At 35.7% G+C, this 14,512-nt stretch overlaps 1 protein-coding gene across 6 annotated transcripts in view; it reads left to right on the forward strand.

Moving 5' to 3' along the window:
• The window catches only part of DMD (dystrophin), a 1,208,865-nt gene that overhangs the window by 290,887 nt on the left and 903,466 nt on the right, over window positions 1-14,512 (forward strand). For all 6 annotated transcript variants that reach the window (XM_074905425.1, XM_074905436.1, XM_074905445.1 and 3 more), the window contains exons 5-6: window positions 2,957-3,049; window positions 9,591-9,763. In XM_074905425.1, the coding sequence (XP_074761526.1) occupies window positions 2,957-3,049; window positions 9,591-9,763 (266 nt within the window). The remainder of the gene's footprint in view (window positions 1-2,956; window positions 3,050-9,590; window positions 9,764-14,512) is intronic.

Raw genomic sequence — 14,512 nt, forward strand, 5'->3', positions numbered from 1 at the left:
AGGCAGTTTTATCAATGTGACTTGGGTACTTTGTCATTCAGCACAGAATTGGATGTATTTCAGAGTTTAAAATCCTCTGCCAGCAAATGTTTGAATAATATAACAGGTGGTATCTGAAGACAGGTCAACATGCACAATTTTATGGTAATGCATGGTGTTTAAAATACATCTTAAAAGGTTAATTAAAAGAAGTCATCCATAGCTGGTTAGGTGTTACCGATCAAAATGTCTACTCACAAGCTCTGACAATTATGAAGTCTGAAAAACTGAGGCTTTTCTTACAAGAAAACTTTTTGGTAAATTTTCATTGATGTCTGTTCCTTATGGTTCATACCATTAAGGAAATGAATTATATCAAAACCACTTTCCATTCTACTTTGTCAAGATCGACTTTTCAAGCCAGTATCCTGTGCATCAATTTTGAGTAAATATTCTCATAATATCTTCCCTATGCAAGCATTCTAATGGAGCCATAACTTTAACAGACATTTTCAGTGGCCAAGTAATTATATCATATCTTCTCCTCAAGAATAAATTCAAATAAACTATAACATTCACTTAGACTTAACAGTAAGATGTGATGGAACAGTGATAATTTATTCTGTGCCACATATTATATTGGATTTCTTGATAGCTGCAGCAGGTCACCAAAAATGCTTGAGTTCAGCTGCTGAGTAATGTTATCGATTTTAGAAATCTAAGGTAATGCTTATCCATCTGAAGATTTGTGCATAAATGAAAGTGACCTTATAAGACTGGCATAAAGACCTCCAGCATGATTTTTCTTTTTATAAATGGCATTTCATGTAAATAGCAGCAAAGCTTTTAGTTCTTCAAAATCTGCAATATTTGATGTTGTTGAAAAAATTAGCAAGACATCATTTCACAGTATACAAGAAGGTTTCAATTGCATACCTGGAATATGGTTACAAATTTTGGTAGTAAATTATTTTAAAAATATTTATTTACTACGTATCAGCTAAATCCATTAATGTGCTTTTCATTCAGTTTCCAGAACAGAACAATAGTCCATTTCAAATACTGAAAGAAAACAGAGTGTATGCCAATTGAATAATACAGAAGAAAAAACGTTTTTTAGATAGCAAAGTGGTCATTTGGTGACCATCATGTTCATGTAATGAAAACCTTATAAGCTATACACGATATAAAACTTAGTATATTGTGTATATATACTATATCAAATTTGTATAAAGTCAGAAGTAGTATAAACTATATCATATAATATATAACATTATATTATATATGTTATATATAAGTTAATATATATTATATTATATATATGTTATATACTATATAAAATTAGTATAAAGCCTCTGAAATAGTTTCCTCAACCTTCAAAATCATCTCAAGATTGATTTCTATGGGACTTCAAGAATTCAAAATCAATGGTTCTAAAGCTTTAAATAGCCTGTGACTACTCTAGATTTTTCTACTCGTACGTGCCATCCTTGCTCTGAGGTTCTGCAGTCATCTGGGTGGTAACAGATTGAAAAATTGTGCTCCTTTCAGTCACTCCATTTTACAGATTTATTTTTTTGCTGTGGAAGGGTGATAGTGTTGAGATAGAGGGTTGCCCCAATATAGCCTCAGGCAACACTAAGACAAACTGGGAAATGTTCCTCTGTTTCAGTAAAACAGTGTAGGCTCTGTGTATTCGGGTATCCATTTCCAAAAAGATGGAGAATTTGGCCTGTAGAACATGTAGCTGATACCCTAATAAGCTTTGTACTGGGTCACTTTCTATGTGGATTCCATTTGAAATTTAGGATAGAAAGTCTAAGTTCCACTTGGGAATATTCCAAGACACTTGGTTAGAATGATTTGTCAGTCTCATGTGCTGTTAGTACAAAATGATGAATTCTTAAAGAAAGGAATTTTTGGGGAGTTTTAGATTGTTGACAAAATACCTACTTTATATGTGATCAGTAAAGATGACCTATGCATAGGCATATTGAAATAAAAAATTAAAAAAAAAAAAAATTAAAAGGAGGCTTGTAAAAAGTGTGCAAAACCTTTAATCATTCTACAGATGTAACTTCAAATAGCTTCAGAAGTGTAGTAGAGATACTCGGACTGTAGTTTGTGGAGGAATGGGGTACTTTGCCATCTAAGTATCAGATCTGACAATGAAAAACTGCATCTATGAACTGTGAGGATGCAAATTTTAGTCATAGTTTCCATCCAAAAGTGCAGGTCTTAGCTTGTATTGGCTTGCACTCACATCCCTGAATTTGGCCTATGGGTGAGGGTGAAGGATCATTTCGCGTGTGGAGGAAAGAATATTCCAGGGTGGTAAATGCTGATGCATTATGTAGTTGTAAACGCGTAATATGGAAAACAACATTACTGAACAAACTAATGGGGAAAAGACTTGCTTAGATCACAGTTGTTGGTTTCTCTGTATTTCAGAACACATCCTGCCTTGCCCTACACACTGTGGAATTTAATTAAGGCAAAATAAGTTCTATCTTAATCTAAATATGTAGAACAGTATCTTGGGTTTGTAGGTTCTTACAGTGTCTAGATGTATGTGTAGCTTTTAGCAAAGTATATTGTGTACAGTAGTATGGAGCATAATACAGGAATTTTTCTGTGTCCCCCATCAGTTTTGAGATTTGTAATTGTAGAGGCTTAATATAAGATTTTTGAGTCATTATTAACTATTACTTCTAATTGTATGTTTTCACAACATGCTATAACTGGAATAATTGGAACTCTAGATCACTGCTTGCTTTTCGCCAGCACATTAATTGTGCCATTTATAAAACATGAGTTGGATGTTTACTAAACAACAGAAAACAAATGAGATTTACCCTTGCCCACCCTTCCTTCTTCCTCACCACAGAGAAAGTTTAACAACAAATTTATGAAAATAACACCAACCTCTTACACTTGCTATTAATCTTCTACAAATATTTTTTGGCTTTTTTAATAGGTTGATTTGGTAAATATTGGAAGCTCAGACATTGTGGATGGAAATCATAAACTGACCCTTGGTTTGATCTGGAATATAATCCTCCACTGGCAGGTGAGTGGTACTGGTTCTTACTTACCGTGAAGTACCATTATTCCACTGATGGTTTTTTCCATTATTATCCAGCTACAACCTACAAAGTAAACACAGACTTGCAAACAGTGTCCTAAATCACTAAGTTTTATGACAGTCTGTTTACATGTTATCTAGGATATTAAGAATTTTAAGAAGGTATAATAGGTTTTAGAGCATTAGCTCTTTTGACTCTTAATTTCACAGTCAGATGTTGTATGAGAATATATAATACAATTATTGTAAGAAAAATGAATAGACAAAGCCAGTGTTGATCTATAGTTTTCATAGTAATTTTTCTTGTTACTGTCTTAAAAAGAGGAACTTTTATATTTTAATGAAATAATCACATTTGTTGCTTTTCACTGCTGACCCATCCTGCTAAGAACTAGTTTTAGAACACTAAAAAGCTGCCACTCCAACAATTTATTGAAGCAGATGTGGCTCATTTGGCTTCCTTTCTCTTTAGAGAGAAAGGGGAGATTATGATATAGATCTTGGAAAAACTAGCATGGTAAATGAGGACACTTAAGTAAACAAATTGAGACAGCAATAAAATAAAAATTAAAAAAGAACTAGCATCTATATGTCTTGAGTCTGTGTGTTTGTATGAATCTGGTCTAAGACTCTGTCCATTTGTGTTGACTCTATTCCCCAAGCAATAATCTACAAGCTTTTCATAGCGTTACAAGCAAAGATGGTGGGAAACAAAGCCTTAAAGACTCTATATTAAAACCTGAACATTTCTATAATTGAAGTAAGGAATCTTTTTTTTTTTCTAATTTTACAGGACATGTAATGAAAGCAACAGAAAAAAGCTGCAAATAGTTAAATCACTTCTTCCTTTATCTCCTATTCCAATATTCCTAGTTGAATTGCATAATGTTATTCTAAATTACTAGGAGCAGATGGAATATGAAACTTAGCTGTGCAGCTTTTACCAATAATCCTTGAATCACTGTGTTTTAATTTGTATGAATTATGAACTGAGATGACTTTTCATGGTCAAATTTATATTTGGATTTGTTCATGTTTTGTCCTGAAGCAGAGTGTTAAACATGTATTACCTGTGTATTTATTAATTTTTCTTTCAGCTTTTCCCACCATTCCTCTTAATGCATATTTGCACACACACTGAGTGTGACACACACGTTCCATGGTATAGTCTGGTGAAGTATGTGGCAGCAGACATGTGCTCTTAGAGTACCACTTGCTTGCAGTACGTAGGTGATTCATTTCAAGCTTCATTTTGAGTCTAGTGATAACTGTGAAAGCAGCTGTAACGGAACCCATGACTTCAGCAGAACTACCCATGTGTGAAAAGTCCAGGGATCATATTTACAAAGCAGTGATTAAAGGTGTGACACTCTCAGCATAGTCATAGTGATTCAGTCCTTGTTTAGTCTGTGCTTTGAGTTCTGTGTTTCAGTTTGTTCTATTCATAGATTGCTGAAACGAAGTGACCTGCATGTTCTGGACTTCTCTTTTTATTCAAAATTTTGTAAATAAATTTCTAATCTGGCTAGAATTCAATTTCAGTTTATTTTCTAAAGAGTAACTATAGCTTGGTTGGCAAGAAAAAACATTATTATATAATAACCCTGTTTCTGTTGCATAATGATGAATAATTAAAAAAATAATATAAAGCCAGATTTGTACTCGGGCTTTTCTCTTTTTAAACAAAACTCAGGAGATACTGGTTTGCTGCTTATTTCCCTCAAAGGACTGGAACATTTTGAAGTGAGTTTGCTTATTTACAGATCCATGGAGAAAATCTTTGTTCTTTTCCAGATTTTCTTTCAAGTTTTGAAGTGATTTGCATGATCTAGAATATGTTGATGATTGTTCTGCCCTGTTTATAGGTTGGTGCTATCTTACATATTGACCATTTCTGGTGAAAGAAGTTTCTTAAGAAAGGGTGCTTCTTCCTGTTGGTACCATTTTGCCTATCACAGATTCTTCTTGGCACTAAGCAGCTGGAAGCACAACAAGCTGTTGTTAAAGACTAAATTATGGACTCAGGGCAACCAAATGTATCTGTCAGTTGCCTACAGTTGGGTAAAGCATCTCATTAGCTATGCTAAATTATCAAGACTACTATAATTATTTGTAGTCTGTGGGAGGCCTAAAATAATAAACACTACTACCCAGGATAGTTGATTTAGTGTATTCTACTGTTGCAGTTAGTGTTTGATGGTGCAGTCCTGCTTTTGCAAATCCTTTCACTTTCTGATTCCAAGAAATTGCAGTCCTGAGAAGAGTCACTTAGAGGAAGTCTGTCTGCCTGCATGTTAACAAAAAACAGATGTGAGTTGTGTAGACTGTTAGTTGCAGATGAACAGGCAAGAAGCTTTTTCCAGTTTCACATCCTGCAGTCAGGACTACATTAGGACAGAACTGTACTTACACATGACAAGACTGTCTCTTACAAAAATGTCAATTGCTTTGTATAAAATGTAAAAAAAAAAAGAGATGGTAGAAGAAACGTGCATGAAGGGAATAATGAGGCAGTACCAGTCCGAGTGGATATCAACAGTCTCACTGAGGAGAGGCAGTGGTAGAGACATTGCAGTAGACAAGATTTGACTATTCTTGCCACTCTCATTTTTGTTCAGTAGAAATCTTGTGGCTTTCCATATCCCCTGTGGTGACTGTGTCCTTTCTTATCTAGCCTGTTTTTTCAGATTATTATTAAAAGTTTCACTGAAATCGAACCATCATTCTGACTTGAGCACCTGCTGACAAAGCTCTTTATGGTACTTAATCTATCAGAATTTCTATTTCCTTGAAGCTGCTGACCTCTTTCTCACAGTTCTGTGATCCCAGCCTCATTGCAGCATTAACATTTAAGCAAAAACAAAACCAAGCCGTTAATTTCTGAACTGTTATGTTTGACAAAGACTCTTAAGAGTGGAAAAACATTCTATATTGCAGTGTGCATGTTGTGTTGCCCTTTCCCCCCTTCTATTCAAAACTGAATCTTTTCTTATTGCTGTAGCAAAGGTCCATTCCCCAGGAAGAGCAAGTATTTCTGTTCTCCGAAAGTCAGTTTTCTACACCTTAAAGCTCTGTTTCCTGTGAGGATATGCTGCATTAAAAAGGAGAGGTAACAAAGAAATAACTATCAGAGGTCAACTCATCATTTCACAGCAAGAGGCAGAGACTACTAGACACTTTGAAATGGCTCTAGTTTTTGAGCTTGGATGCTAAGGGAGCTTATCCATCCAAAAGATCTTCAGGGTGATGTGAACACGTATGTACATACTACTGTTTCTGAACAGTGTATCTTAACCAAGAAGCCTTCAAAAAGCTTCTTTCTAACCTCAGTGTCAGCCAGCACTTTTCTGCTCAAATGCTGATCTTGCTTCAGGGCCCAGCCATCCTGCAGGCACCGTGGTGCTGTGCCTGCAGTGGCATGGCATGGCACGGCACAGCACGGTATGGTGCTGCGTAGTGCTGCCGAGGTGCCAGGTGTGATGGGAGGGATCGCAGTGCCCCTCTGGGCAATTGGAAGGACAAGGTTGTAGAAATGGAGTTTTCTACCAGTTCTCACTAAATAGGAAGTGATCTCAGCTTTCAGGATGAGATCAGGCCTTTTTACTTTGTTATTTTAAATGCCAGCATTCTCTAGGAGACAACAAAAACCCATAAATTTACGTCTTCACTGCTGCAGAGAAATGCAGTAAAATTAGAGTAAATCTCTATTGATTGACAGCAAGTTAAATGCAACAAGTTGAGTTTCAAACTATTTTGTATTAATTTACTCAAAAGTAGAAATAAGTGCTGCTTTTGGCTTTGTCTCTTTAAATCAAAAGGAAAACTATCATCTGGATTCTTTTGAATAATTGCCTTCCTGACAGCCCTTTTTAAAATTGGGTTTGCCTAATTTCCTTTGGTCATACTTACTGCTCCTGTCTGTTATGTTAATGTCAACACAAACGATCTTTTCTACATGTTACAACCTTCTATATTTCTAAATCTTGTATTTCTGCATTCATTCAGCTATCCTTTTATACAAATGTGTGTTTTATTTTTCAAATGTTTCAGTTTGCTTATTCATGTAAATATGCATTTGTAAATATAAGCACATGATAAAAATCTAGAATGAACAATTAAATCCTGGCTTGTATAATTCTCCATTACCATAACTTTAATATTTTCTAGTCTTTCATATCTCTTAATTTTGGTGAAATACATGCTAATCTCAAAAGTTTTCTTCTTTTTAGCACCTGGGTTCATGAAAAACAAAAATTTATATTTTGATAGTAGTGAAGAGTTTTTACCTGGAAATACAGGAGTCAAATCTCTTCTTGTTGAATTATGAAATCTACTTTGGCAGCTCTCAATAATCATAGAACCATAGAATGGGTTTGGTTGGAAAGGACCTTAAAGATCATCTAGTTCCAACACCCTGACATGGGCAGGGACACCTTCCACTAGATCAGATTGGTCAAAGCCCCATCCAACCTGGCCTTGAACACAACCTGGCCCCCTGGAAAGGAGAGGGCATTCACCACTTCTCTGGGCAACCTGTCCCAGTGTCTCACCACCCTCACAGCAAAGAATTTCTTCCTTACGTCTAATCTAAATCTACCCTCTTTCATTTTAAAACCGTTCCCCCTCATCCTATCACTGCACTCCCTGTTAAAGAGTCCCTCCCCATATTTTCTGTAGGTTACGTTTATAGTGATAAGGTGTCCCCAGAGCCTTCTCCAGGACAACCCCAACTCTCTCAGCCTACGCTCACATCTTCATGGCCTCCTCTGGACCTGCTCAAGCAAGTCCATGTCCTTATGTTGGGGACCCCACAGCTGGATACAGGTGGAGAGTGAAGAAGGAGAATCATCTTGCTTGACCTGCTGGCCACACTTCTCTTGATGCAGCTCAGAATATGGTTGGCTGGCTCATACTCAGTTTTCCATCCACCATACTAAAAATATTAACGAGAAACTCAAAATACCCACTCAGAAAAACTAAAGAGTATATGAAGCAAAACTAAAGAGTATATTTAATAATTTTCTTAAACTCTTTACTATCTGTCTCCTGATGTAGAAATGGAGGCAACTATAAAATGCTGCTATTCTTTTCTGACAGAATTTTATATTCTTTTTCATTACAAATGCAAATTAGAATCTTAGACTAAAGTCAGGAATGTGTCCCAAGAAATTTAGAGGAACACTTTCTCCTCCCTTCTCAGAAATTAACAACATATGAAGTTAACTTTATAGCTCTCTCAAAAGGAAAATTTGAGGCACTGATACTCTTTGAGTAGTATGCATCTGAGATGTAAAAACAAGATGTTCTTTCAGTAATTCATGTCTTCACTTATTCAAATGATTGAATTAATGACTGTGAAACTAGCAAACTACTTGCCAGACTGAACAATAAAATGGTGTCTGTTTTCTTTCTGCAGTATTTTAGTAATTCGTTTTGTTTTGATTATTCTTTGAGATTATATCTTCTGCATGTTATTTTATGGTTTTTACAATTTCAAAGTGGTCTATCCTTTATCATAAAGTAGCTTCTGCACTGAAAGTTGTTAGACTAATACTGGCAGCAGAGCAATTCAAGTGGTGAATTACAATGAAATTATATACTCCATAACTGAATAAGCAACAATAAGCAACTTTTATGGTTGAGTTATATCTTAGGGAGTATTTTAAAAGAACTGCTAATTTTTACAAGATATATGGTGGAAGCAATTATTTTAAAGAGATTACTTTACAGGAAAATAAATTTTAGACTTCTTCATAGAAGTTTGGGGTGCTGTTTCACTAGTAAAGAAGTTGCTAAGAAATATATAATTGACTGCATTATGTCAAACTCCAGGCTAATATATTCAGAAGTCCTCAGGATTAATGGCTTTTCATAAAATAGTAACTGTAGGTTGTTGAGCTTTCTCTAATGAAAGAGGAATATTAACTAATTATTAAAAAACATTTTAAAGTGTAACATACACAATACTCTTAATGCATGCAGTGAAATTCACTGTTCATCCAAGTGCATGTATGCAAATATAGTTTGCACATTTAAGTCAAAAATATTATCTGCTCTGCACTGAGCACCTTTATTTTGCCTTGTTACTTATTTCAACTCTGTCAGTGAAAGAAGAATGTTTTTCATTATTTTATCAGCTTTTGCTATAATGTATCATATTAAGGGTATATTTCCAGAGCAAAGAAAACCACAAGGAGAAGTACTTAGTTTGAATGAACTCTGTTCCCATCAATGATGCAAACAAATGTGTCTTCTCTGTTCATACATGAAATGCTTCATACGGCACAGCGATGGATGTACTGAATGCATCAGCAGTGGTGACTAACAATCAGTATCAGTTGTCTTTATGCATTCAGACTTGTACTGCTATCATTACATTCTGACACCAAGTATGTTCTATAATTACTTAAGAGGTTTTTCCTTAAGGCTTAAATCTAAGCACCTGAAGGATTTTTTGTGTCCAAAAAAAAAGGTCAGATTTAATCAGTAAGTTAAATCTTTGATGAAATTCTGTCTCTTATTGCAGGTCAAAGATGTAATGAAAAACATCATGGCTGGACTGCAGCAGACAAACAGTGAAAAGATTCTTCTGAGCTGGGTCCGCCAATCAACTCGTAATTATCCACAGGTCAATGTTATCAATTTCACCAGTAGCTGGTCTGATGGATTGGCTTTCAATGCACTCCTCCACAGTCACAGGTAGGAAAACTAACTTTTCAGTGAGCTTGTAACAGATGGCTGTAACAGGGCTTGAGGATGGTGAATCTATTATGTGAGGGGTTTAGCTGCTTCTTGTGTGGGTGCTTCAGCATTCTTTTAAATGTCTGCCTGTTTGTTTTGACCTGGGTGCTGTCTCTGTTGTCAGTCTGAATCCTCTTGAAAGAGGGCGTCTGAACTTTTCACAGCACAACCAAATAGGCTCAGTTCAGATCCATTTCTGGAATCTCAGTGTATATACCAAGTAGATGTTCCCATGCCTGTATTCCTTCAGACTTTTTGAGACGAGCAAAGAATAGATCCAAAACTAAGCCTTTGAGGTTGTTCTAGTGGGAGGAGATTTTACTGTGGGGACTTAGAGGAAAATGTAGCATCTGTTGAAAGCCTCTGACACTTGCTGTAATGAAAGTATGGATTTGCCTCTAAAGAACACAGCTGGAGAAGACAGCCTTTCTTTTAAAAACCTTTCTTGTTGTTCCCCTAGCTGATTTGAGTTTTCACTCTCTCTCAGAAGTTGTCTTGTTCTAGTCTATGCTGTATAAAACTCTACCTGTAGAGATTCAGAGTTCTCTGGTGATTCTGTGTACTTGGGTTAAGGACGTGTGCAAGCCAATCTATCCTAAAGGTCTAGTTCTTGCCACTACTAGTTTTAAAGCAGTACTTATTTTTCCAATGTGGTGATCCTTCTGATCTCTCTTCTTCTACTTCTATACTTCCTCCTAAAGGGGGCTGTCCTCCAAGGTGGCTGACTGCTCCAAATTATCAGTGCGTTGAGTTTTTGGACAGCTAAATGGGTTCTGCTTAGTAAGAGACAACAGGGGTTTACAAGATGTATTAATACAAGTCAGGCCATTTGTTTTTAGTTGCATTAAAGGCATAAAATAAAGCAAAATACTTCTAACAGCATAGTCTGAGACAATATATGCCTTCCAGCTTAAGCAGTGAAGAGTTGCAGGTATTTCTTTCCAAAATTTTCACTGGCTCATGTAATAGTTTCTCAATAAAACCCTGATTAATTCTACTGCTGTTGTAGTCCGAAGACTAACACTGGCAGCCATTTAGAGTGGCTATGCCTTACGCTACCATCCCAGGCACAGTAGGCAATTCTTGCTGTGAGTCCTTTTTTTCACCTTGTATATGACTGGGAGCCTTGAGTAGATCTGACAGAACTAGGGTCCAGGAATTTTCAATTACAAGTGTTGTTTGCTTGTAATGTTAGGAACGAGGTATTATCTTAAAGGAGAATTTATTATACTTCTGAAGGGCTTTGTGAATGTCTTTCACCTGCATTCAGTGTTTATGACATTAACTACTGGCTTTTCCACCATCCAGCTGTAACTCTGCCATTGATATGCTCACCTATAACCTCACCTCACCATATAACACCTTCTTTGTGTTGATGCAAGTGTTTATGCAGGTATTAAGAGAACTGTGTTTGGGGAGCTAAATAAGAAAAGAACTAAAATATAGTGACTAAGTCACTACCTTTTCATAACTACTTTATTCACTGGTTATTCATGAAAATGTGGTTTTGTGGTTTTTTCAGTCAAACAGTCTCTAAACTACTTTTTTTTTTTTTCTGATGATGATAATTTCTTATTTTAATTTGCTTTGTTTCTCATTTCATAAGTGGTTTCATTCTGATGGACCTGAATATAAGAATGCAATTATTCTGTAGAAATCAATAAATCTGTTTATTTCTAAAGATCTGATTCCATACTTGTAGATGATTAAAAAAAAAAAAAAAGCTTTGTGTGGGATACTCTTCTGTCTGCATTACTCACCTTCACAGAAGCTCTGTTGCAGTGTGGGAGCTTACACATAATTTCTGTAGGCATGACTACTTTCTTGTTTTCCTAAAACTTTTTCTATACACAGCCTTATTAAGTGAGAAAGTGCTATTTTTAACTCAAACACCAGGTTACTTAAATCACACAAGAACTCTGTGATGCAGAAAGGACTGATTCCTACTATTTTCAGTGGCACAGTTCTGCCTCTGTTGCATTGGATACAGGTGGAAAATTAAAAATAGATACGCCTCAGAGGGTAAATACTTCACCTCAAAAATGCCAAAATATAGTTATGCTGAGATTATATTGGATAACTAATTATTACTGTAGACTCAAAGGCTAAAACCAGTAGTACTCTATGCCATTGTAACTACCTTGATTTAATTTTCATCAAATCAATGCAGGTCTTTTCACCTAGACACAGTATCAGACTGCCTGTTTCCTGATTAGGGTATCTGATACTCAGATATTCAGATTGCATGCTCTGCAGGACCATATAATATCACACAGTGTCTGAAATCAGTAACTGGGAATTCCTTTTTGTCCCTTTCTGTAAGAAGAGCTCCGAAAGTTTGAACAGAGGCTCTTATTCAGGAGCAGTCCCTAGTTGGGGAAGTCATTTGCCTGCCTAAGCCACATTGGGATTGCCTAGGCAAATCTCTATTTGTTATACTTTATGCACTGCTGTGTTCAGTTCAGTGCGAAGTTTACCACTTGTGAACATTCATTTCCTGCTCACTACAACTTAGGCACTTTATTCAGTTTTCTAAAACAGGGCTGCAAAACTTAAGTTTGCTTTTACTCTGCTTGTGTCTGCTGCCATAAATCTTGCATAGCTTTCTGCACAGTGAGCCTATCTTCAGTAGAAGTGAAAAAGAACTACTCCACCAAAGTGTTGTCTCTTGCCCTAGTAGTTAGTGCACTCATCTGGGAAATGGCAAGTGTGGATTCAGATTCCCTCAAGCAAGTCTCCAAGACTCCAAGGCACACCAGTTGTCTTTTTCTGGACTTTAATCACCAAGTTATTCTGAAAAAGTCTCAGAGGAAGACCTAATGTTCTCTGAAGCCTCGAGTCAGGCATTTTTAAGATGAACCCCTGTGCTTTGTGTGTCCTCTGTGTTGATTTTTGGCAACTTTGCACTTAATGTTTAGTATGCAGGAGCACTGAATTACCCCTTAAGTGTCAAGATTCAATCAATAAAATAGGTACACTAAGACACTCTGAGTGTTCAGGATCACCTATCTCTATCCTATAAGAACAAAAAGTCTTCTCTAAGAAGCATTTACACATAATCTAGTCACTCTAAAATGCAGGTACCTACTTGTTGGATGTCAGAGTGTCTTGGCTTCATGCATAAAGAAGACTGTGAATATACACTTGAGAAGTTGATCAACACTGCTTTGCATGAAATCTCAGAGAAACCTGGTCTTACACATCCGATGCTTTAGTAATATTTTGTGGTTTACATATATAGAATGATAAGGCTTCTGAAGACAGACACATTTGAATTTAGCTTCTTTTTTCCTCTTTGATTTTCTGTTACTCCAGTTCTCCTGTTCTACTTCTTTCTCTTCCATTTCCTTGCTGTTCATAATGTTTGGTCCAGATAGTCTCTTTTTTTTTCCTGTCTTCCTCTGAATTTATTCCTCTGTTATTTCATTAATTCACTTTTTCCATTGTTTTTCCTCCTTCATCATTGTCCTTTTCCACAATACCTTTCAGTACTGCTCTATCTCCCAGCAATTTTTATATTTCAAAAGACTCTTGAAGAAGAACAAGGATTTGTTGCTCTAATTGTCAGAACAGCTACAGTTCTTTTTATGATTACTTAGGAAATAATCTAGTACCTATAGAAAATACATTGGTGGGAAATTTCATTTTTAAAGATTTAAAACATATGTTCATCATTCCTGGAACTTAAAAGGCTTTCATGATTTAATTGTCAAAATTAGTCTTTACTGCAAATTGTAGCTTCTCCTTTTGACTGAAGTCTGAGCTTGGCCTTTACTTCAGGTGTATTTCAGAGGTAAGCCATAAGCCTTCTGCATTGACTCTCAGGCTGTAATTTGTGTGCAGTCTTTGTCACATTCAGATGTTCTCAGGAATGGAAGCAGAATTAGTCAGAAAAAGGCTAGCAATAGTTTGAAAATCAGGTATGATAATGAACTCATATGGTGGACCTGGTGCCTGGTGTGTGTATTTTTTGCCAATTTTAGCACTATTCCTAGACTGTCTGCTACCAAAAAAGCCACCAATAAAACAAACAAAAATATCTCCAACTTTGAAAGAACTATGCTAGCCAAACTTTTCCATAGTATATAGGCTTTCTGAAGTGAGGGAAGATTTCCTGGTAGCATTAATTTCTTTTTAACATCTATAGGAATCAGACTCTCACAACATGCAAACATTAAATTTTCTTTTCTAAATTCAGTCCTATTTCGTTTGCTTTTGAAAACAGTGTCTCATAATACTTTTATGGTATAATGTTAAGAATGGTATTTTGTTATAAAGCAGTAAGCTGTTAAGATCAGTTACTACATGCTGTGGTTAGTCCTACTGCATATCTAAACCACACTAATATTTTTACAATTAGATTTTTCTTTTAAAAAGAATTCAAGCCTTTTTTTTTATATCTGCATCAAAATATACACTGTACTGTACTCTCTGTATTCTCATCTGAAATATTGTCTGAACACTCAAACGTTTAAGTTGTAAACTAATAGAAATAGATCTAAATAGCATTCTACTTTCAGAAAACACTACATACAGTAAATAGGATTTTTTTAGTCATACTGTTTTACTGTGTTTTCAGGGAAATTGAATTTTTTGCTGACAATTTTTTGCAGCTCACAGCAGATAATGGCAGATAATTTTGAAGGAAATACATATAAACTTTAAAATAAATAATCTTATGTTTACAGTAATTTTGTGTCTTTGATT

Source organism: Athene noctua, chromosome 1 (genome assembly GCF_965140245.1).
Source record: "Athene noctua chromosome 1, bAthNoc1.hap1.1, whole genome shotgun sequence".
Lineage (NCBI taxonomy): Eukaryota > Metazoa > Chordata > Aves > Strigiformes > Strigidae > Athene > Athene noctua.